This window comes from Schistocerca serialis, chromosome 3 (assembly GCF_023864345.2).
Source record: "Schistocerca serialis cubense isolate TAMUIC-IGC-003099 chromosome 3, iqSchSeri2.2, whole genome shotgun sequence".
NCBI lineage: Eukaryota > Metazoa > Arthropoda > Insecta > Orthoptera > Acrididae > Schistocerca > Schistocerca serialis.
In genome coordinates, this window is record NC_064640.1 from 826253056 (window position 1) to 826279193 (window position 26138).

The 26138-nt window shown below is 41.3% G+C and overlaps 1 protein-coding gene across 1 annotated transcript in view; it reads left to right on the forward strand.

Annotated features, from left to right (window-relative positions):
• Positions 1 to 23759, forward strand: part of LOC126470784 (heat shock 70 kDa protein 14-like) — a 200319-nt gene extending 176560 nt beyond the window's left edge. The window contains exons 8-10 of the mRNA XM_050098793.1: positions 15274 to 15459; positions 23284 to 23342; positions 23604 to 23759. Of these exons, the coding sequence (XP_049954750.1) occupies positions 15274 to 15459; positions 23284 to 23342; positions 23604 to 23694 (336 nt within the window). The 3' untranslated portion in view covers positions 23695 to 23759. The remainder of the gene's footprint in view (positions 1 to 15273; positions 15460 to 23283; positions 23343 to 23603) is intronic.
• Positions 23760 to 26138: the final 2379 nt, after the last annotated feature.

Consider the following 26138-nt stretch of genomic DNA (forward strand, 5'->3'; position numbering starts at 1 on the left):
AAAGCAGAAGTGTTGGGATGTTGACAGGCACAGACAAAAGAAATAACACTTGCAGACTTTTGTAGTTATCCATTGAAGAGTTAGAGTATAACACACACACACACACACACACACACACACACACACACACACACACACACACACAAAATAGACTAATGGTGCCAATGCTGTTTTGCGGCAGATGCAGTGGTTGTGATGGGGGTAGAACATGCTGGGTGCTTGGATTGGGCCTTGGTCTGCCACAGGGATATAATCCCTGTGTCATGGGGTTGGGAGTTAGGGTTGGCATAGGGATGGGCTAGGCTGTTCTGTAGTTTGGGTGAGTGACAGAACACCACTTTAGGAGGGATGGGAAGGATCTCTGGTAGGATGTCCCTCATTTCAGAGCAGGATGAGATATAATCATAGCCCTGGCGATGGATATGGTTCCATTGTTCCAGCCAGGGTGATGCAGGTTCACAAGGGAAGTGCTGCTTTGTAACTGACTTGTAGGGATTGTGGTAGGATTGGGGATGTGTGAGGCAATGGCACAGTAAATATGTTTGTGGACTAGGTTTGGGGATGGGGGTTGTATCATGTGTCTGTGAAAACCGTTGTGAAGGCTTCAGCATGTTGAGCAAGGGGGTTCTCACCACTGCAGATATGTCATCCTTGGGTGGCTACGCAGCATGCGAGAGATTTTTTCTTGTGAAAGGGATAACAGCTGTTGAAATACAAGTATCGTTGGTGGTTAGTCAGTTTAATGTGGACAGAAGTGTGGATGGAGCCATCAGAGAGGTGGATGTCAGCATGCAGGAAGGGTACACGTTTGGTAGAGAAGGACCAGGTGAAACGTAGGGGAGGAAAAGGTGTTAAGGTTGTGAAGGAATGTAGATAAGTTTCAACCCCACCCCCACCTCACTGAACCTAGTCAATGAACAGATTTCCTGTGCCGTATCCTCACACACCCTCAATCCTTCCACCACCCCAAAAATCAGTTACAAAGAACCGCCCCCTTTGTCACCCAGTATCACCTTGGCCTGGAACAACTGAAATATACCTTTCCCCAGAGCTTTGATTATCTCTCATCCTACGCTGAAATGAGGGACATTCTATCCAAGATCTTTCCTACCCCTCCTAAAGTAGTGTTCTGTCACCTATCCACCCTACACAACATGCTAGTCCATCCCTATGCCACTCCCAACCACTTGACACAGGGATTATATCCGTGTAGCAGACAAAGCTGCAAAACCTGCCCAATCCATCCACCCTGCACCACCTCTTCCAGTCCTGTCACAGGCATTTCCTACCCCATCAGAAGCCAGGCAACCTGTGAAAGCAGCCATTACTCTGCTGCAAACGCAGGACAATCCTTTATGTCAGTATGACTACCAAGCAATAGTTGCAGATGAGTCATCTTGAAAACACATCATCCAGTCCCATAATCATCCTGGCCTCATTATTTGGTAACCCACTGCCCTTGCACACTTCAACTAACATGCCCCAGGGGGCTCAGAATTCTTCCATGAGTTCGTGCATGGTGCTCACAGGGCCCCAAGTTACTGCAAACCATTCTTCCTTCCTGGGCTGCAGTTCCTTCCCAGTGTCCTTTCATTGCCTTCTCTCCTTCCCCGCTGCCACCTCCTCCCCCTTCCTTGATTATCTTATTTACGTCGACCTGGCTATCCATCTGGTTTTCTGTATTCCTTGCAGTTTTGTTTCCCTCTCTTTTTCTCTTTCATCCTTTTTGGCGTTATTGGTCCCTCTTTGTGGTTTGACCCCACTTCTAAATTTTCTTATATGAATGTGTAGTGTCTGTTCTTTTGAAGCAACAGACACCACACAGATCCCACAGCTGTGAACACTATATGTAATTGGAAGGGGACATTAAGTGGAATCAGCGGTATCAAGCGAAAATGTGTACTGGATCGGTATTTGAGCCCGGGATCTCCTGCTTACTAGGGAGGTGCGATAACCATTGCGACATCCAGGACACAGCATTATCGCAACTGCGTGAACTACTTTGGTACGTCTCACGGCCAATCCACACTCCCGCCAAGCGGTAACTATCTGCAGTCCCTGTCAATTATACTCCCGTCGCTACTCAGTTTCCCACAGGAGGTCAGATGTATTTCGTGCATTCACACTGAAGAAAGTGGATCCATTGCCCGTCCAGACTTACGTGAATGCGTAGTGTTTGTTCCTTCAAAAGAACACACACCACGTAGCTACTGCAACTGTGAACACTATTTGTAAATGGAAGGGCGGTCACTGCTGTCAGCTACACAGGGACATTAAGATGATTCCACTTAATGTCCCACTGCAGCTGACTGCAGTTATCCTCCTTCCATTTACATCTAAATTTTCTGTTTGTAGTGTGAGCCATTTGGGGAAGAACTCCCTCCTTAGTGTCTATGGCATGGATTCCTCTGCCCACTTCCCTCCTCTCTTCCCTCCCTGCCGTAGCCCCCCTCCACTTCGATCACCAGCACGTCTAGCCAGCGTGTGTGGTGGGACTGTTATGTACCCATCTGACTGACCCCCTTGACAACACAGGACACACTTCTGATGCCTGAGCTGTTGCCTCCTCATATGTGCCTAATAGTGGTTGCTTGTTATTCTGGAGAATCAGAACTCACTGCTGTGGCCACAATACCAGATGCTTCTTGTCATGGCTGGGTGGCGTCCATGGGGAGAGCCCCTGATCGAAGTGAGTGGTATCGAGGTGAATACTCTGCACAAGAGGCATATCGAGCTCCAAAAACCTGGCCGTTCTCCTATGGCCGTGTCTTAAAGTAGTAATGTATCATTGAATGCTGCTTCTTATGATTCTGCCACCGTCCCTTCCCTGGCCACACCCTGGGAGGAGGTCCAGGCTCGCCGGCTTGGACTGAAACACCTTCCCTGCTACTGGGTCTGCACTAGGATGGACAGGGACACATTCACCCCCACAAATCCGCTATTTTTTGTGGAAAATGCAGTTGGGTTCCCTGTCGATCAAAGGTTCTTCTTCCACCCAATCTGCAGCTATTCTTGCTTGTGATCATCTTGGCAATGTCCCGCTGTCTGTTACACATCACCAGTCTCTGAATATGGTCCAGGGAGTCATTTTCCATAGGGGCCTCATCCTTCAAACTGATGAGGAACTGCAGGCTAATCTGGAACAATGGTGTGTTCATTTTGTTTAACATGTGCAGAAAGCTCGTAAAAATGCCCACACCAATATCGCCGCCTTTATTCTGGCTTTTTGGGGAGATACCCTCTCAAGAGGTCAAGGTTATGAGAGATTGGTGTGACGTGAGCCTGTATAGCCTGCCACCCACGAGTTGCTTTTGGTTCTTGGGTTTCAGGCACATGCCTTCCCAATGTACAGCAGACCCTCTATGTGGTGGCTGTGGCCACCCACTTCATGGGGGGGAGCCCCTGTGTTCTGCTACCTGTGTCCATAAATTGTCATGACCATCACACTTCGTGCTCACTAGATTGCCCAGCTTACAAGAAAGAAAGGAAGATACAAGACTATAAGTTCCTGGATCGACGATGTGTTGATGTCTTCAATTTTTGCCTCTGTTATATCCTTTTGCCCTCTTATGTGTCTCTTATCAGAGTCCTGCCCCCTCTGCTTGGCCCCTCCCCTGTGGTTCTCACGCTCTGCCTTCTGGGTGCCACTCCACCTCCTCGGTCATAGAAGTGCTTCCCTTCTTCAGCACCCAAGAGTGACGGGTGTCCCTCCCGTGACCCCTCCTATCAGCATCAGCTACCACAACTCGGCTACAGGACATACAGTCTGTGTGCCCCAAGGTTGCCTCCTCTTTCTCAGTTCTGGATCTTTCAAATCGTGCTCTCCCTCTGTGTTCTGCCCTCCTCAACCTATGAAAGAGAAGAAGAGAAAACATAAATACCAGGACAAGGCCCCCTCCTACAATGTCTCCTGTAGGTGTCATCTCCCCCGCTCACAACCTGAGTCTGACATCAAATTTATGTGACGTGACTGGCTCCAGCCCATTCAACTCCCATTTCGATACCCGCTCAGTGAGGAACTGTAACGAATACTACCTTCACTTCCCAGAGTTGCAATCCCGTATTGCCTTTCACTCATCAGCTTGTGTTGTTCTTGAGGAATCTCATTTTACTAATGCTCACTTACTGTCCCTTACTGAGTTCTGTGCTTTCTGTCAGAACCAGGTTGGCCCATTGAGGGCTTCTGAGGGTGTCTGCATGTTGGTCTGTATGGATATTGTTAGTACATGGGTCTCATTCATACCACATTGGAAGCGGTTGCCGTTTGGGTCCACTTGGACTCTGCCATCACAGTTTGCAATCTCTATCTCGCTCCCTGCCAGGCCACCTATATCTGCTGCCCTAAATGCTCTCCGGCAACTCACCCCTCCCTTCCTCCTCCTTGGGATTTTAGTGCCTATCACCCTTTGTGGGGCAGTGCTTCTTCATCTAGTCAGGGGTTCCTCCTCGACCAGTTTCTTGCAGACCATGACCTGTGTCATCTTCATGATGGTTCCCCTACTCTTTTAGTGCTGCATGTGGCACCTCTGCCACTGATTTCCTCTCTTCCCCTCTCCTCCTTCATTCCTGGCCGCCACATGATGACCTCTGTGTAGTGACCATTTCCCGTTGGTTCTCTCATTCCCTCTCCACCTCCTGATGACCAGGTTTCCTTGCTGAGATTTCTGTCATTGTCCTACTTACACACATACACACATAAGTACACATAACAATATCCAAATTGAAGGAAAATTGCAATATATGAAAAAAAATTACACTTTATAAAATATGGAGCAACTTGTACAGTACATGACATATGAACACTTTCTTACCTCTGCCACAACCAAATTAACTCAATGTAGAAATCATAGCATTTTGTTTATAATATTTAAACATTTTGTCAAAAACCAATATTGTCAATACTGCACAAAATGCTGGTGCTGCAATCTGCATTCAAGTTGATTCAGAACTACACGTGATGAGACCTTTCAATGCTTAGATAATATTTTTTTGTATTAGAACCCCTTTTCTTCCACCAACTTTGAGGACTCTTTGCTCGGAGAATAAGTACGGCATGTTGCTGTGGGGATATCAATTTCACACAGAATATGAGAGAAAGAAACATCACAAATATCATTATCAGGCCAATAGGAGGACGGTGATGCATGACCTTACTGTAACATATCCTTCACAAATAACCTTCTCAACAATTCCCAAATACCAAGAAGAGTCTCATGCACATGCAGTATAGCAGTTGGGCTGCACAGTGCATTCTGGCCTTAGTGGCAGAAGTGCATCTGAGAAATCATCCACAATACTAAAATCTGTATCACAGCTCAGCCTTTTTGCTCCAATCTCGGTTGGTGATATTGGTACAATGTGATGCATAGATCGTGTTCCAGCAATTGTTTTTGCACTTGGGAAGTGCTGAGAAAGATAATGTCTTGCTTGTACCATTTAATTTTTTGAAACAAAGAGAATTGAAATGCCTTGCAGGTTCTCGTGACAGAATTCAAATACCTGTGAAGCTGTAAGTATTTGATCTTTATAAACTCTTTGCAAACTTGTTTTTGTGACAAGTCTTTCAACACTGCCACCAGTACAATCACAGGGAGATTTGCCATGGCGGGTAGCAAAAAATGACCCACTGCACTTTACGTTGAAGTTGTGTTCGTGGTAGCAGATATTTCTGAAATCCTTACCATTTTTGTATTGTGTAGTACAACCATCAGTGAAATATTCAACATACACAAGATGAATTTCAGGGAATTCACACTTTAAAAAATTCAATACAGTTTCTGAGGCTGGTAAACCAAGGCAACATCATGTTCTAGGTCATCAGAAACAATACAAATACTTTTTGCATGCAACTGTTTGTCCTTTTTGTAATATACGTGGACAGTGTGAAGAGTGCAGCTGCCATTGATCCAATGGTACCCCTGTACTTCATCTTTAACAACAAAATTGCGAGTTTCACTGAAATCCATTAAAGTTAACACTGATCCTTCTTCATTTTCATATAATCAGACTGTGATTGAGAAATAAGAGTGTGGAGTAATTTTTCAATTTTCTTAGTTTGTCGCAGGATTCTGATAGAGAAGTGATGTGAACAGTTAGTCATTCTATGAGTTGATACCCATTGACTGTATTGAACCATCTCATCAGGAGCATAGTCTTCTATTTCATTTTCTAGGTGAGTTTGAAGCAATGAACTGGTGGGGCATTTTTCACACAGATGAAGCATAAAGACTGTTATTTATATCACATGTTATTATTTTAATTAGATCCTGTTATGTTTCCTAATAGAAATGGAATTTAGAAGCAATTTAACATTTTGGTGGTAAATGCACACACATACGGTATGTGTTCCTGATGATCCTGCAAGCATACATTGTTTTGGTCGAAGAGAAGCAAATTTTGAGAATCATACTTTGCTTTCAGGATAGTTTTTTTTAAATAGAGAGAATACAGCAAATTTTCTTATGTAGAGAGAATCTGTGCAGGTACTTGTCTTTGTGTTTAACACACACACACACACACACACACACACACACACACACACACACACACGAAACACTTAAATCACAGTATGAATGACCATTGCTTCGCCATAATAAAAGCTCTTATTCTTCACTAGTCAGTTCATTCACACAAGTTAGGGCATTATCACATATATCTTGCAGATACTGTCCAAGAAAAGACTGCCTACTTGTACTTTCCATGATGCTTCAGTCATAATACCAATATTTGTCGTAAATAATTCAAAAGATGATTGGTGTAACCTGAAAAGTAATTAATTAATGAAAAATCATTCTATCCCATTGTTTCATTACAAAAGTATTTCACATTATTATTGTAACATTAGGGGACTTACTTTTGTTTTGGAATGAATAGTTAAAAACTGCAAAAATTGAATTTTTAACCAATAATTGTCTCTGTGTACAGCTCGGTACAAGAGCTCAGAACTGCATGCTCAGTGGACACGTGACACAAAATCAAAGGAACTGGATGATGCAATACATATAGTGGCAGCAAAACGGTGTTCTCAGATATGATTTGTTCCCAGGGAAATCCAGCGTAGCCAACTCCAGCAATTTAGTGGTGACATGGTAGTCATCAATTAGCAACTTAAGTGTTTCTTTTACAGTAATGTTGTTTTTTACACTTCGCATTATTTCTACAAACTGATTCGTTTTGCATGACATAATGGAATACGTAGTGTGTTCATGGTGTTTGTAAATTTTTCAAAAGTATCTGTGAGGAGGCAATACCTTTAAAAAAAAGCTATAATGTCCATGCATGGATTTTGTTTAAAAGAAATTATTTACAATTTTTTCTGAGATGTAGATGATGGATATGTACTACAGGAAACATGACTATAAAAATATAAATATTCCTCCTTAACCCTTTAACTGCTCTGGACATGTTAATGCGTGTGCCTTTGTACCTGTCCGTGTGTGCTCTGAATGTGTTTACACGCGCCACCAGTCCTTCTATCTGGTACTGTGAACGTGTCTACGCGTAGGCATGTTCAGAGTACCAGGTAGGAGGACTGGTGGCGTGCATAAACGCGTCCAGAGCAGTTAAAGGCTTAACTAAAAAAAAATATCAAGTTTCCACTGCAAAAACTGTACAAACTATTGCATTTTTAAATTATAAAGGAGCTCGTTTATGAAAGCTTGAATTCCTGAATCTATACAACTTCTTTTTGTGATAAGTGAAAAAGTAATTTACCTACAACATTTACATTTTGAAAATGTGAATATATCTAGGTAAACTTCTGCTACCCAAAATTTCAAGGATTTGCTTGTCAATGGGTGTCATTTCCTAAAAGTTCTGGATGATTTGATGGGGAATGACCCCTATGCAATATTGGGACATGCGTTACCATGAAGTAACAGCACCCTTTGTCACACACCATTAGACAACAGTGGTTTTTGACGGACATGCTGCTTCATAAATATTCTTCATTCTCCGATGTGATGTCTACCGGTATGTGTTTACTGGTATGTGTTTTTCCGTTGCTAAGAAAAGAACACCACCACGTTGATCCTGTTTGGACGCATTGGGTAATAATGTCGCCATTGTTTACCTTGCTGCATTTACTGCACGAATGTCAGAAAGGCACGAATGCCACACTAATACCTTGCCAACAAATTGGTACTTATATGTCCGCATCAGACTCACCACACACAATTCAACAAAAACTGACATTTTGATTACACAGAATGGGCATATGATTAGTGAGTCTGGACAATTTAAATCTGTAGGTATTCAGATAGATGGTAAGTTGTCATGGAAAGCCCGTGGGTAGGATTTTGTTCAAAAATTGAATGCTACTACTGATGAAGTTCAACCATTAAAGATATTTTAGAACCTGTGACTGTTTATTCAATGTAAACACACAGAACTGGAAACAATCACTGTTTTGCAATAGTTATTTATTCATTCCATGCACCAGTTTTCAAGCCTTTTCAGGCTCATCTTCAGATGGTTTTCAGAAGTTGCATAGCTATTTCAAGCATAATGCTGGATGCTGGTTTGCAACAGTATGGGCCGCTTTTGTTGTTAGTATCCATCTGTTTGCTTCCATTGTGATGACCAGTTGGTACCACAACACTCACTTTCCCACAATATGTATGCACATGCTAGATGCTGGCAAGGTTTCATTATCACAGTGTATATGCGCAATATTGTGTAAAATTGAGTGATGTGGGATGAACTGGCCATCACAATGGAAGCAGTCAAATAGATACTAACAACAAAAGCTGCCCATACTGTTGCAAATTAGCGCCCAGCATTATGCTTGAAATAGTTATGTGACTTCTGGAAAACCATCTGAAGATGAGCCTCAAAAGTTTTGGAAACCAGTTCATGGAATGAATAAATAAATATTTCAAAAAAGTGACTGGTTGCAGTTTTATGTATTTACTTTTAATGCTGCTATATTCTCCATTAGAACAGTATCTGAAGTAAGTGATAGCCCAACATGAAAATTAGTCTACGTTGCTTATTTCCATTCACTTGTGACCTATGACATTGTATTGTAGAGTATTTTTGGCTTAGAAAAGAGAGTTCAATCAATATGTTGTGTAAGTTTGAGAATCTCTTGTCAACCCTGTTCAGGAGCCTTGAAACTTTGACATTGGCATCTCAATATATACACTCATCATAAAAAGTTAAGCATATTTGCAAATTACCTACCAATAATCACTATGAGCATTACTTTTGTGTTTATGTAGGAAGGTGGTTGTGTAAATGTTGTGAACTCATTTGTCGTTGCCACTTTCCCTCATGGGCGTTCCTTTTATGTGTATGTATGAAGGTGGTTGTGTACATAATGTGAACTCATTTGTCGTTGCCACTTTACCTCATCAGGGGCAGTGCAATCACGGCTTGTAAACAAATACAGTACACCAGAGCTATGAATGCACAGTTGTCCGTGTGCTTCTTAATGCAGCAGAATGCCTCAGCACAGGCTCTCCATGGCAGACTGTATCAAAATTGTCACATAGGTGGGATTAAACACAAGACAAGTTGACATTGTGAATATTGTTCATGTTAATCAAAGTGTTGTCTCCAGACTGTGGAAAAGTTCCAGGAAATGGATTCAATAGTGGATCGACATCGCGAAGACCGTCCACGCAAAACTACAGCAGCTCAGGACCGGTATGTAATGATATCTGCACAGAGACACCCTATAAGGAGAGTGACTACTCCGTGTCATGAGCTTCAAGAAGCCACGGGGGTTACCGCAAGGACCCAATCTGTGCACAACAGACTTTATGATAGGGGTTCGTACAGCTGAAGACCTCTCAAGACTCTAGCACTTCGTCCACATCACAGGGGTGCTTGCGTAAGAGGGGCTAGAGCACGTGAACCTTGGATACGACTCCAATGGACCAAAATGCTGTTAACAGGTGAATTGCAAATAGGCTTGCATCCTGACAACAACTCTATTTGCATATGGAGGCGAAAAGGGGAATATAGACATCTCTAAATGACTGTGGAATGTCACCAACAATCCGGTGGCTCAATTTTATTATGGCCAGGTATCGTGTAGGGCCACCGCACACCACTCATTCCAATTGAAGGCAACATGACTACTGCAGTGTATGAAAACAACATTCTACAACCCATAGTCAGTTGTTTTGCAGAGACTTCACAGTGTGTGTTGGTATCTGACAGGATGTGAGATCTGAGGAATGGATTGGTTAGCATGCTCCCCTGATACAACTGCATAGAGCATACATGGAGCATGTTCAAAAGAGCGATTTCTAGTCGTCAGTATCCTCCATTAATGACTGAAGCTCTCAGGAATGCTGCCATTGAGGAGTGGGACAAACGTCCCAAGAGGCCTGCAATGATTTGGTACTGAGCACGCCCTGTCCCATTCAAGAGTGCCTGAGGGTTCGTTGAGGACCTACGCATTACTGAACAGTGTGCTATACAAACCATTTAATGTTTTTTGATGTTGGAGGTCATTGCAACTTTTTTTCCCAAATGTTCCTTTTTCATTTCATAATTGGTTCCAAGAGAATGTATAGCTTTCATTTGCATAATACTCCGTGACATCAAAAAATACAGTATAAGATATCTATCTTATTTTGAGATGCGAGAACCAATTATATGCTTAACTTTTTTTAATGGGTGTCTATTTTCTTTAGTGTCGTTTGTTGTTAACAATATGAGTGTATTCCGAGAATTAGCAACTAGTAGGCAGAAATCGAATCTGCATTTGTATTGCGCCTTGACTCTTGTACAGAAAGGCATGCAGTATTCTGCTGCATTCATTTTCAGTAAGCTGCCACAAGAATTAAAAAACCGTAGCAGTAATCTTTGCACTGTCAAGTCTAAACTGGAGACTTTCCTCATGGCTCGCTCTTTTCAATTTTTCAGGGAGTTCCTGGAAAACAATTAAGTTAATTCTGTATTATATTGTTGATTATGCTAGTATATACTCGCAGCTTGTCATCTGCATGGGATTTGTGTGTATTTAATTTTTTGTGTTATTACTTTTCTGAAGTCAATTTCATATACTGACTTCATTCCATGACCATGGAGATTTGCTACTTAATATGGTCCTATGTAGTACATGTAAAATACATTATAAATAAATAAATAAATAAAACAAAGAAGATGAGCTCAATACCAGGGATGAATTTCAGGCTGAACTGAAAGAAACTTTTGGTGACAATCAACAGAATGTTACAACAACAGAAGAATTCATCAAGTGGTACAAGCACATCAAGGAAAAGCAATAGAAAGGAAGATGGTTGATTCCTGAAAGTAGTCCCTGTGGAAGTTAAAGAAGAACACCATGATCTCACTACTCTCATATACCAGATTGTAAGAGAAGAGAGACAGCATTTTGTGGCAGCCAGAACTGTCAGACCAAGTACACTCAAGAATTGGTGACCAGTAATGTAGACCCCATACATCAGGAGGTAATAGAAAATGTTGAAGGAGAAGTGTATTGTTCTTTGACACTAATCTCCACCACCTGTGGGATGTGCCATGAAAAATGGACTTGGACTTATGTTGCTGTTGTCAGATGATAACCCAGCATCCAACTAACACAGGTACAACCAACTAATCCACCATGTAAAATGCCCTGCAGAAGAACTGACATTTGAGGGTGGAGGACAACAAACAGTTTGTTTTCACTGTTGGTGGCGTGGATACTTTGTACGCTACTGCAGCGGAAGAAGACTATTAGATGACTATTATGCCACAAGACATCAGCAATCACAACAGTGCTATTCGTACCAGTCAACTGCAAACGATTACAGTCGATCTGTGGACCGAAGCTAATCACTGTATCCACAATGGGTCACTTCCCAACACGCCATAGGCATTTCCTGTCACTGTACGGAGGTACTGGCCACTCGGCTAACCACCGAAAGGCTGCCACAGATGAAAATCGTCTGCGGACAACAGTTATCGAGATGTCAGGAAAACTCACTGACATCATTCACGGCCGACTGTGTCAGGTGCTAGTGAACTCTGGGGCTTCTTTTTCTGTTATGTCAAATGCTTATTGCTAGCTAAAGAATACTGCATTCTGTGATATGAAAATAATTGTGTGGAAGTCACAAAAAGGAAATATGTGTAGCTGACAGGAACACGTATTGCAGGAATAACTATCGATAACAGAACACGGCCTTTAAAATTTGTCATTTAAACAGAACAAAGTCACGATATTATTTTCAGGGGAAACTTGCTGCAGGCATCACAGTGTCGAAGATCAGAGCTCCAGACTGATAAAGCTATTTCAACAACCACAGATAACAAAGATTGCTTCCGGGCATTTGTTCGCCACCGAAGTCGTCGTTACCCCTTCCTCAACGTCGAGACATCTCCCGAAAGAAATCTACAAACCGGTAGTGACAATAAGCATTCTAGATGGGCGAGGAGTGTCACGAGCAGCCACAACTCGTCCCTAAAGGTACATGCTCAGAGATAGCCGAACCAGTCCAGGAGGGTCAGCTTAGTGACACCGGTGAAGAAACGTGCTCTACTACCACTACAGACGACACAGGGAAGGATGCTAGTATCAAACTGCCGATAGGACCTGACGTCACCGAGGGACAGTGTCAGTTGTGATCCTTCTGCATCAGTTTTCAGACGCTTTCAAATCCCGAGTGAAGAGCAGCCAGGGAAGCAGCCTATGGTAAAACACCGAATCGACACTAAGGATAATTCACCGATTGGCCAGCACTCGTATAAAGTTTCTCTGGTAGAATGACGGATGATCCCGGAGGAAGTGGAGATGATGCTGCGAGGTAACATCATTGAATGTTTAGTGTGTCCTCGGTCCTCTTCGATGGTCTTCTCTGACAGTCCTTGTGAAGAGCAAAGATGGCACATGGCATTTCTGTGTCAGATCTCGGGTACTGAACAATATCACAAAGGAAGATGTCTGTCCGTTGCTGTGTGTCGATGACACCCTGGACTTCTTCGACGGAGCAAAGTATTTCTCAGTTACGGACATGCTGACAGAACATTAGAAAATCAAGGCTGACCGGGAAAATACTGCACGCCTTCCACACGCGAATGGCCTCGCAGTACACTTTAGTAACAGGTTGGCAGGTACGGTCTCGATGTACGTCAACACGGAACAGAGAGAGTGGGATCGGTACTGCCTGTAGTGACATTCGCACACGACTGAGCGAAGCGAGAAACTGAAAGCTTCTCACTTTTCTTTCTGTTCTGTGGTTGCGAGGCCAAAATGACTATGGATACCCTATTCCTGTTTCGGCTGGACGATACTCGGGATGACTAAATGAAACGCATTACAAAGACCGAAGGAGCAAAGCAGCTGGCTCGAATATAAACCCTGTATGCCCAGATTAAATACCGAATGCACTCTTAACGCCGAGCACCGACCAGTGAAGTACAGCCGAGGGGAGTCGGTACGGAGTTTTATACCTGTGCGGATAGTGAGACTATTGAAAATGTTACTGTAGTCCTAGTTTGGGTCTCGTCGTATCCTTAATCGTGTGTCGCATAATAACGTATGACATTGAGAACTGTAACCCTTTGTCACGAAGACGAAAGCACGAGTCCTCTGTGTGAAGCCCTGGTACACTCCAGAGACACACACTGACGGTGGGAGGTTCGAGAAAACTGAAGACCGACTCGAGGATCCTGGAGCTTTGAAGGGAGGGGCTACTTTCGATGCTGGTACTAGTGAAGGGGATATAATGACGTGACCACAACGTGAGAATCCACCAGCACTGCCATACGGAGGACCGTTGACGAGATCTAGATCTAGGGTGCTGTAGTCTGCTCCAGCGAGAACTAATGATGAAGCGAGCTGTGGCACGTGAAGTGTAGTGGTGTAGTGTAGTGGTTAGCATCGTCAGCGGGTGTGCTGTTGGTCATGAGTTCAGATCCGACCACCAGCAATTATTTGTTATTTAGTGTTTATCATTTCTGGGAGGTTCTAGAAATATCTTACGTTTGTAATGTTTTAATAATCTGGAGTGTTAAATGTTTGTATAAATAGCTGTAGTCTCTATGCAGGAGGTCAGTTCTGGTCTGGGTACTTTGGTGTCGATAATAAACATGCTTTGAGTTCTAAGTGTCGTGTTTTTGTTTTGATGTGACAATATTTCTCACAGACAGCAGCAGTGATCCACTACAATTCCAAACTAATGGTGATGGTATGCTGTCTTATATTTAATGAGGTAAGAGTCGCATTCTGTTATCACAGTACATTTACTTGCTTATGAGATGTACAGTTGGCACCATAGCATTGTTTAAAATGAAATGCAGCATCCATGCAGACAGGGGAAAGTTGTGGATGTATTTTTTAATGTTCTATGACTGGGTGTCATTGACAGAAAAACTGGTTTTTCTGGAAACAGCTGCCGGTCATCTTGCAGGAAAATTGTTGGTTTCTGTTTTGAATGCTGACACTAATGACTGAGTTTGCATATTCTTCCAGTAGTTTCATTCAATGATGTTTTAGGCAGTAGGTGAAACAGTGAAGGGTTGGCATTGTGTGGTCACCTAGGGCTGATGTCTTATCAGGTTTTTTTTTTCTGAGATAAAGAACAGTGTGCAGTAGTACAAACATCAGGTATTAATCTATAAAATTTCTAAACTATGAGCAGTTATATAGGTTTATGACCAAGGAATAATGGATAAAAATGATAATGTCCTAATTTCTTCTCATGTATATGACAGAGAGGTGTATGATGCCTTTTGTTAATACATTTGTGCTTAATAGATTTAGTGATAGTGGCTGTGTTGGAGAGACAGCATGATTGTAATCAAAACAAATGGAATAATTAGGTATAATGTGATAAGGATGCTGTGAGATCTTCTATTGGTTGTTGGAGTAACAGTTACGTGCCCTATTACAAGAACAGACAATTTTGCCAGAACATGCTTCAAAAAGTAATAGAGAGAGAATCCTAATTAATAACTGATTTTTAAGTAGACCAAAATAATAATATTTAAATCAATTGAACAAAAAGTGTGAAAATACCTTGAATGCACCACATTTCCTGTATTGCTATTTTCAAGTTCAATTCATTGTGACATAACCTTCATCCACTTTCATGTGAGATAACATAAAACTATATAAAACCAACAAGAAATCAAATTTTTTTAAACTTTTGTCATATTTTTCTGTCAGTTTTCTTCCTAACTTCTTTTGTGTGTTTCATTTTTATCTACTAATTCACTTTGCTGTGGTTCTTATTTCTTTACTGAAATAAATATTAAAAATGTTGAATACTTTAATATGTCATTTGGCAGTTTCATGTGGTCTCTGCATTTCAGGCAAACGATGATAAAGTGTTGGTTATACCAGCACAGACACCTGTTCCGGTCAAGGTCACAAAGAGTCTTCCATTGACACTCTCAGGAGAGAGTATAGTAGTTCAGGTTCTTGAAGCTGATGATGATGATGATGATGATGATGATGAGGATACAGACAAAGAACAGGGAGCTGTAGTTTTAGGAAATGTAAGTAAAAGTTTGTACACATTCCGTCTAATAATTTTAGTAGATTTTTTTGTAAAAATTTAGCAGACAATTTAATTTTAATTTATAAAAGTGATAACTTGGATGAGAATATTCCTTAGTGCACCTATAGGCAGTGCCGAACCCCCCCCCCCCCCTCCCCTCCAGTCACACACACACACACACACACACACACACACACACACACACACACAAATCATAGTCGAAGTAATGAAAAAACCCTCTGTTTTAAAATATGAAACTGTGGGTACTAGCAGAGATCACCCATGAATTTCAACCACCTTAGTTCTATGAGGAGGACACTTGATTCCAAGATGATTGTGTCCCAATTCAAAGAGTGGCATTCTTAAAGAATGGTTTAATCAATATGTGAATAATTTGTTACTCTGCTAAGTTCAACAGGCACCATATTTCAACATTATTGAACACCTTTTGTGACGGGGCCCTCACACACTTAATATGTATGCTCAGTAATATTGTGCCAATATATTGCAGGAAAGTGCAAGGCCAAGAACAGCACAATACAATTGCGCAATATTCATACCTTTGTAGTGAACATGTTGGTGCGCAAAAATGTGGAACTCATTTGTATTGTTGCTTGCCTTGCAAAACACAAGCGGAAATTATGCAGAATAGATGAAATTAGCCTGAAAATCTTCCAGTACATGTTTCAATGGGCCACTGGCTCATTCACTGTGTCGTAGCTTCATAAACAACAAAAACTAATTAAAAATTAAACAAGGAAATTGTAAATTATTGTGTACACATGCTGTGTTTTCTGTGTGTCCTCTACTGTAACAACTGTTGCAAAAAAAATAAAATAAAACAATTATTTACTGATTACTAATTGAAAGCTTATGTGATCTGATGTCTGTGGAGTGCAAGGAAGAAAAACATTTATGCTGACAGGACAGCTGCCCTGATCCTATTTGCCAATTCTGAAAACTGCTATAAGTAAAATAAACTTTTCTGCTGACTATCATGACACATGGTATTCAGTTCCCTCTGCCATTTTGGACAATGAGGTATATGGCATCTGAGAAATGAAGTTTGTGCCTGTTTACAAAGTACTGCATGATGCTTTAATATACATACTCCAGCACACGCCCTGATCTTTTGTCATCTAATTTTTTCATTTCTCTGCAGAAATTCATTCAGTGTAAATTGAATTTCTCTTGATCTCAGTAGGAACTGCTGTTTATTGCACATCACTGCCCTTACATGGTACAATATACATTGCCATATAGTGAATGTGTGTCAGAATTGTTTAAAGCTCTCTAGTCTCCTTCAATATATTGTACAGACTGTCAATACTGCTCATAGAGGGTCAGTATTATTGCAAAATAAATATTGAGCATGGGAGGGCTTCTCAAGTTTTTGAGCAGATAATTCAGTACGTGCTTCCTCCTCAGTTAAAGGTTGTGAAATCCCTCTGTGGGTCCAGGGTTTAGAATAGGCCCGAGGTATTCCTGCCTGTCGTACGAAGTGACTGAAAGGAGTTTCACACGTTTTGGCCTTTATGTGATGGTCCTCTGTAGGGTTTGATCTCCATTCTTCGGATTTTCCCGAAGAGCGAGCCAACTGGGGAAGGGTGCCTTATAAGGTGGATCGTGTCCATCGTGCATTGAGATCTTTAGCCTACTTTCTTGTTGCTGCATTGCAGTCCTGCCCATTCTCCATCTCTTGGGCGAGCACACCTTCCTGGGTTCATTTTCGACCATGCACTATGCAGTGTCAATTTCTACGTCGACGATGACCATGGACTTCTTTGCACCTGATATCCAGCTCGGTAGCCAGTCCGTTGTGGTGGGGCTGCCACATACCCTGTTGGTTGTAGCCCCCCGACCACACAGGGATCGCTCTGCTGATGCCTGCGCCATTATCTCCCTATGTATGCCAAGGGGTAGATGCCCATCCTCTGGGGTATCGGGACTCCCGGCAATGGCCATCCTGCCAGGTGGCCTTTGCTACGGCTGGGTTGCGCCTGTGGGAAGCGCCCCTGGTCAGAGTGGGTGGCATCAGGGCGGATGGCACATGATGAAGCGTAGTCCATCATCTCTTACTGGTGGTGAAACACCAGCCGTCTCTAAGCGATCATGAGCTCAATTCAACGCACAGAAGTATGACCCCAAATTTTTCCCCTCCCTGGCCACACCATGGGAAGAACGTCATGCTAAGGATGGCAGCGGATCTTATTCGCGCCAGTACCTTAGATGTTCGAGAGCTGATGGGGAATCTTTCATGACAATGAAGCCTCAGTTTTTTGTTGAGCATTTAGAGGACAAGTTTGGGAAGGTGGAGGACTTGTCCAAAATGAGATCTGGGTCAGTCTTGATCAAAACAGCATCTTCTGCCCAGCCATGGGAGTTACTTGCTTGTGACAAGCTGGGGGATATTTCTGTAACCATCACTTACATGGTCCAGGGTATCATATTTCACAGAGACCTTCTTTTGCAGTCCGATGATGAGCTGCGCACCAATTTAGAGCGGTGAGGTGTACATTTCGTGTGGCGTGTCAACTGGAGTCCGAAGGATAATCAGGTCGCCACCGGTGCCTTCATCTTGGCCTTTGAGGGTGATGCATTGCCCGAGAAGGTCAAGGTGATGGTCTACCGGTGTGATGTAAAGCCCTATATCCCTCCCCTGTGCTGGAAGTTCGGCCATATGTGTCCCGCTGTACTTCTAGCGTCACATGCCGAGATTGCGGACGCCCATCACTTCCCAATACTCCATGTGCCCTGCCTCCCATCTGTGTCAGCTGTGGAGAGCACCATTTGCCTTGCTCGCCTGACTGCAGGATTCTCCAGAACGAAAGGAAAATCGTGGAGTACAAGACGCTAGACAGACTGACCTACACTGAAGCTAAGAGAAAATTTGAATGCCTGCATCCTGTGTGTATGACATAGTCTTAAGTCGCTGCTACAGAATTTCTGGCACAGTCAGCTCAGTGGTGAAGGCTGGAATTTGCATGCCAATACCACAATTGGACATTCACTGAGTGACGATAAATGGCCTTTCCAGATTAATTGGTCAGGTGACCGTTGGTGTGTATGGCATGAAACATCTGAAAGCAAGGGGTATCAGGCTGGAGGTGGGAATGGGGGTGTGGGACATTCCAGCAGAAATGCGATCTATTGGCTGGAGCCCGCTGACATCACAGTGAGGCAGCACAGCATAGCATAGCACAGCAGTTTGATTATTCAGTAAATGTACTGCACCACACTTGCTTTGGGGTGTTATTCATTCATTTTACTTTCAATTTGGTTCAATACATAGTTGAACAAATTAAATAAAGTGGCATGACAGATGTATTACACATTAGGAAATGATAATTAAGATGAAACATAACTCACTTGTTTGGTGTAGAAACAGATGGTAGTGTAGACTGTTCCACATTTCTGTTGCCGTTTATCAGATGAAGGTGAAATCCATAGCAGCTTCCTCCTTGTGCATATCTCTTTATAGTTTCCAATTTTGCTTATTGATTCAGAGACCTAATCCTTAAATGAATGTTCTTTTTCCTACATAAAGAGCAATAACTGTGTGGAAACTGTTTCAAAATAGAGCACAGACACTTTACAACATTTTTTTGTTTGCGCACTCTGTTTCCATTAAAATCAACAAATTCTCCTTCAAACTGCAACATGTTGTTTTTCCGTGCTCGTATTGGAGAGTAATGATCATCGTGAGATGTAATTGATATCCAGTCTGCAATAGACTCTTCTAATTCACTTTTTGCTACTGGAATACCTAACAATTTATCATTGTTTTGGTACTTAAATGCAGTATAACTTGCAATGTATTTCACTGCATCTGGAAGAACATCCAGAATTGCTGCACAACCACACAGTTTTACCTCATCCATACAAATTATAAAAGTGGGTGTGCGTATATATGTATGCATGTATGGGGCATTCAGAAGCCAAGCTGACTGACTACATCAAATGAAAATGTTCAGTACAAACAATTAGTTATTGAGTTATTTTAAAAAAAGCTCTAAAATTTTTCAGCATATTTAGAATAAACTGATGTTAAGGTTACGTTTTCAGCACTTTATAAATATATAAAAAAATTCAATGGCTGTCTCTCCCATAAGAAAAACTGCTTTGTATGGAGTGAGTCACACTGCCGACTGAAAGGTGTTGACAAAATATTGTGTGGTTTGAAAACAGGCAATTTTATGAAACAAATAAACACAAGCAGGACCATTTTACATGAAAAAATCACAAGTATTAATGTAAGTAATTAAATAGTACTTAATGTACAAGTAGAAAATGCGGTCTCCCCCCCACCCCCTCCCGCACACCATGGAGATCAGTCTTCATGTACTATAAAGAAGACCATGTGGAACATCAGCTAGACTTTCTAAAGGTCAGTTTCCATTTTTTGTGGGGATATTAATTTTTCCAAATGGCATTTCTGGTGAGAAAGTAGTTTTATATTGGATAACAAATGGTTCAGCCTTCTCAGTATTGATCCATCTCATTGTCAGCTAGTTAATTGTTTCACCTTCAACATTTGTTTTCCTATGGGTGATACATTTTTCTAAGTTTGCTGTTGAATGGAAGTTTTCGTGGTTCATTTCTGTTAGGTAATCAGTGTTACTTTCCTTGCAGCTAAGAACATCATCATACTGATCTCTTAGACAAAAGATGTGATGACTAGTTTTTAGTCTCTTTTTAATAAAAGAAAAATCTGTATCATTTGGAAGGTAACTGTGTCCTGGCGGAAGGAACTTTTAAGACAATAGTTTGTGTTGCAGTTTTGATTGCTGCATGAGCGAGAGTATGTGAAAATATGTTTGCCATTACTGCCATGGAGAGTCAGGTGTTCTATTAGACAAGAGCTTATTTCTTGCAAACCTCTCGAACCACCAGTTTGGGACCATACATACATACATGTTATCTATTTTGTAATTAAACATGAACACCAAAATCATGGACATAAGAGATCTGTACGACATTTAGTTCGGGAGGTATGAGGTCATAAACAGTGAATCCGTGAAAAACTACTGCATCAAGCATGATGGTTAAATTTATTACTTCTTTGCTGCTAACTCAATTTGCAACACATTTCGGAAACAGTAATCGCATGTGCCACTGAATGTACCTAAAAGACTGTATCATTACATGACATACAGTACAGGAGATATGACATTACACACAGAGAGATTCTTGAGAAACGGCCACACCATGCATGATTTTTTAATTTATTAGTTCATTACTACTAACTCTATTCACAGCACATTTTGCAGACTGTATCACATATGCCACTTTATGTACCTGCAAAATTATGTCATTATACAGCAGGTAGCTCAGCAGATACGATATAAACATTAAGATGCCTGAAAATGAAACTGCAGGTTGAAATTCGCTAGACATATAGTCGAAATATATGTACAAATATGCATGAAATATGTTAAATATGTGTGAAATAAATTTGACATGTAGATATACGAGCAAAGCCGTCTGTAAACAACTCATCGTAAACCCCTGGAAAAATTTCTGATTTGGTACACACACTGGTTACAATTTGGAAAGAAATACTGATGGGGTAAGAACTGCCAGTCTCTTGTTTGGATGACTGTGATAATGTGGGGAGAGAAAGGAGGAGGAGGGCAGATACTGAGGGGGGAGGAGGAGAGAGGCACAGATAGGAGGAGACGGACAGAGCTAGGGGACAGAGAGGGGAGAGGAGGAGATTGACACAGAAAGGAAATGGCAGGAGATGAACATAGAGGGGGGGGGGGGGGGGGAGACTCATAGATAGAGGGGGATGAGGAAATGGACAGAGAAAGGAAAAAGGATAAGATGAGATGAACAGAGAGAGGTGGAGGAGGAGAGGGAATGAGCAGATGGACGGATGAGGAAGCAGCATATTGACAGGGTGGTGGTGGGGGGAGGAGGAGGATATGGACAGAAAGAGGAATGGGAGGAGGTGGTTAGACAGAGACAGGGGGAAGGAGGTGGACTAATAGAAGATTGGAATAAATACGTACCATGGCAATTCCAAATACTCAGCTAGCATGTTAATAAATTTTCTTAGACATTCACAGCTTCTGGGATTTCTCGCGTTGGTGATCCCTCGACAACATTTATACAGAGTTAATTTGTAATAAAACTTAGGGATACAGAATCTGGGTCGACATACACTGAAAAAGACTCTGCATTTAACTCTTCAGTAATTGGTGTGTTTCCAGAGAAGGAAGTATCACTTGCATTACCTGGAAATTTAAGGAGACACACCTCATTTCTCTCTTCAAATACAAAATATTTCTAATCCTCATACCCTAGGAGAAAATTTTTCCAAGCGATCTTCATTTAGTCTGGAAGTTAATATGTAGCTGACTTTCATACTTTTTAGACTTTCAAAAAGTCCAAAGAGAGATCTTATTGACGTAATGAAACCTTTTTCGAAAGGCAACAAACTGTCTCTATCACCACCTTGCACTCGGGAACAAATGTCTAGGAGTCTCTTTAGAGTATTCTCCTGAATTGTGACATTCATTCCACATCCCCGTTGCAGAGGTGAGCATTCATCTTTTGGAACTCTTAGAGCTCGAGAAATCAAAGACACCAATAACGAATTCATTCTGCTTTGCACGTCGTCTTAGATTTAAGTGTGCTTCAGTAATGTGGTGTGTTGTCATTAGGTCACTTTTTTATGTTTAAAAATTTATTTTAAGATAATTTTTTAGCTATAATTAATTGGAGTGTTATTTATGCTCTTGCTTCTTACCTCTTTGCTTACATCCTGGCTTTGTGTAGTTTATTCTCCATGTCAGTTTGTGCTGGGGATTGCTTTGGGTAGTAGCTTCCTTCTGGAAAGTAACCCTAGAAGTTTGTTTCTTGAATCTCATTCATAATCTTCAGGCCAAAATTGAATTGAACGTGCATGTACAGTTACCACATTCACTTTGGCTGCATGTTTGTGTCGAACTGTTGCTCATCTTTGGGAAATGCGTGATAAATAATGTTTGTTATCTTTTGAGCAATATTAATGCATTGTGCCACAACCCAATTTCAGTGACCCTTGCTCACGATTGACACAAAACAAGTTATTTTCTTTACACGCACAGCCACAACAGTTCTCAAAGTGACGTCAAGGTGTACAGAGGCGTCGAAGAACTTCTTGCTCACCAGGAGCCAGAATGGTTTACCTCCTTATTCTGCTGTCCGTGGGAGGAGGGAACATTATGGTCTGGGGAATGTTTTCATGGCATTCCCTTGATGATCTTATCATTGTGGAAGAGAGAGTGCAGCAATGAAAGTATGCATCTATTCTTGGGGACCATGTTCGCCCTTACTTGCAATTTGTTTTTCCTAGGCACGTTCACATGTACCAGCAGGACAAGGAGCATGTCGCACAGCTCACTTTACACATGTGTAGTTCGAAGAGGGCCAGGATGAGTTGACTGTGCTCTCCTGGCCACCAAACCCCCCAGATTTAAACCCGATCAAGAATCTCTGGGACAACCTCGATCAGGCTGTTTGTGCCATGGATCCTCGACCGTGAAACCTAGCCTAGCTGGCCACAGCACTGGAGCTGGCATGGCTCCACATCCCTGTTGGCACCTTCCAGAACCTTATTGACACTTTTCTTGCATGTCCTGCAGTGGTCCGACATTGTGTGTGTGTGTTCTTGCAATAATTATATCAGTTATCAGCATCACTCAGTTCAGTTTGTGTATATATTGTTATTTTTGCAATTTGTTTAAACATTATGTTGAAGTCGAAGAATATGTTTTTAATAAAGCAAGCAGTAGCTTTAAATGTCCTATACAGTAAATGCAATAAATTGTTTCAGCTGACGCTTGATGATGTGTCGGCTTCCAGCAGTTTAACTGCTGAAATAAATGTAAACAGGTATGTAAATTTCATATTTTTGATTGTGAAGAGGGAGGTGGTTGTTGTTATTTTAATGTATGAATAGTCAGCAAATAAATGTATGCCTACCACATATTTGACCAGTTGACTGACCCGCATTTTTTTCTTTTTTATTTATTTTTTTAAATTTTTATTATTTGCTGATGTTCAAAGTTTAAAAATTTAATTTTATGGTATGTGTTGCAACTTTGCTTTGCTACTCTGTTGCCTTTGATATTCATTCACTTTTCTCCCTTTTAGTATTGGAAGTTTGCATGCAAGCATAACTGATACTGCAACACAGAAGAAATCTTCCTTTCGACGAGGTCCTCCGGCATCAGATGGACAATAATTCATTTGAAAAATTATATGTTGATATTGCCTGTGATATTAAAATAAAATGTTTTCATATACTTATTGAGCATTCAGCCATCCTCTCCCCTTTCTCTCCTTAGTGTTAACAGTAGTAATTAGAGACTGGTTTATATGCATTTGGATGTTGCTTATGCATTGGCATATTTGGCTCCTTCTCACTGGTTACTGCATATTTTGACTAAAAACTAGTGACGATGCATATTTTCACCTATGTTTACAATATTTTAAAAATTTAGATGGGCAGTCTCTAGCTCGATCTAGTTTTGATGTCTTACAGATTGACCGCAACCTAGAACTGCATGCAATCACTAACCGAGAGGCCACTGCATAGTGAAATCATTACAGAAGAGGAACAGGAACAGGCAGACAGTCAATGCTCCTGCACTGGCTAATCCAGGTTAATCCCCTCCACTGTCATACCGTACGCGTCGGTAACAGTTGAATTAAACTAATCAAGCTTTCAGTCGCATGTCCGTGGTTTCAGTTTAGCTTTCCATTTACACACAGTTGAACGTGTTTACAACATGTTGTGTGCCATGTTGCCTGAAAAAAGAAACGTCATTTCGTGGATAGCTGACCATCCTGAAACATTTACATATGACGAAATTGCTTTATATTGTCAAGTTTGTGAGAGAAACGTTCCGTGCAAAAAAAAAAAAAAAAAAAAAAAGAGTTTCAAATAGACCAGCATGTCAAGACAAGTCGTCGTATCACAGGAATGCAGAAGAAAGGACCAGCAAGTTGCAGTACCAGGGATTTGTCCAAAGGAAAACAAAAAGTTGGTTGAACATGGATGTGTGTGAAGCATTCACTGCAAGCAACATTCCTCTTCACAAACATACAAACCCTATCCTCAAAGGCTTCCTGCACAAATAATGCTTAAATCATAATATATACCAGATGAATCAACACTGCATAAAAATTACATACCGACAATTTACGTAAATGTTCTGGAAGAAATACACTATGAACTCGAGGACAGCATTATCTGGATTTCAGTTGATGAAACTACAAACACTTGGGGCCTTTACATTGCAAACTTAATTGTTGGTGCTTTAAAAGAAGAGCCTTCTTCTACCTATTTAGCGGCCTGCAAAGAACTTGAAAAAGTAGATCATCCTATGATTGCCAGATTTGTGAATGAGGGTATTAGAAAAATATTTCCAGAATCTTCTGCAGATGAAAGGGTGTTTGTGTTTATTTCAGATGCTGCTCCCTATATGATCAAAGCAGGAAAAGCCCTCAGTGTTTTATCCCAATTTGATTAATGGGACGTGCTTTGCTCATTGAGTACATCACCTTGCTGAAGGAGTACGTTCCACATTTGTGAATGTCAATAAACTGATTTCATCCTCAAAGACAGTGTTTCTAAAGGCTCCTGCTTGCATCAAGACGTACAAAGAAAAAAACACCAAATGTGCCTTGACCTCCCGAACCAGTGGTAACTCGTTGGGGTATGTGGGTTGAAGCTGTGTTTTTTTTAAATGAACATTTTGAGGCCATTAGAGGGATAGTAAACAATTTCGATAGTGCAGAGACGTTGGCAGTTTGCCAGTGCAAGGAAGCTTTTAATGATTCCTGTATTAAAAAAGACATTGCTGTGATTAGTACTCATTTTTTCCCATATACCTGCAAGTATTAAAAAGCTTGAAACTCAAGGTTTGGCATTGAATGAATCTATTCAGTTAATGAATAAAATTATTCTAGTGAACTCCTCATTGCTGGAGGTATTCCCAAGAAAAGTTCGAAAACATTTTAAACAATAATCCAGGCTTTGAACCCTTGTGCCAATTTGATAGTTTTATTAATGCAACAGGTGAACTTTTACCAGAAACCATAAGTGCCAACATATTGTAACTGTGGGCATGTATAGTGTCAGTATAAGTGGGTATAATTTAGCATCTTACACTTGTAGATATAGGATGGATGAAGGAGTTTCAATTTTCATAAAACAAGGGTTAAATGCAAAACTGTAGAAGTAAGCAAATTTTGTGTTGATCTGCACTTTGAGTTTTGTGCATGTGAACTTCAGCTAGATAATGTAGTATTGATATTAGCAACAGTCTACAGGTCCCCATTAGGAGACTGGGAGCTATTCATGAAAAAGTCTGTCGGACAAAAAGTAGTAGTTATTAATCTGTGGTGATTTCAATGTAAACTTTCTAAGTAATTCTGATAGGGAAAGTGAACTATAAGTGTTATTAACAACATATAACTTAGAATCAGTGATCAGTTTCCGTACATGTATAGCGCAGGACAGTAGCTCGCTAATAGATAATGTATTTGTACAGAAAGAGGATGTATAACACATGCTTTCCCTGTGGTATATGGATTGTTAGACCATGATGCACAACTGATTAACTTACAGAACCTAACAGGGTGTAGAGTCCAGAAACCATTAAGTAAAAGTGTGAGCTCGCT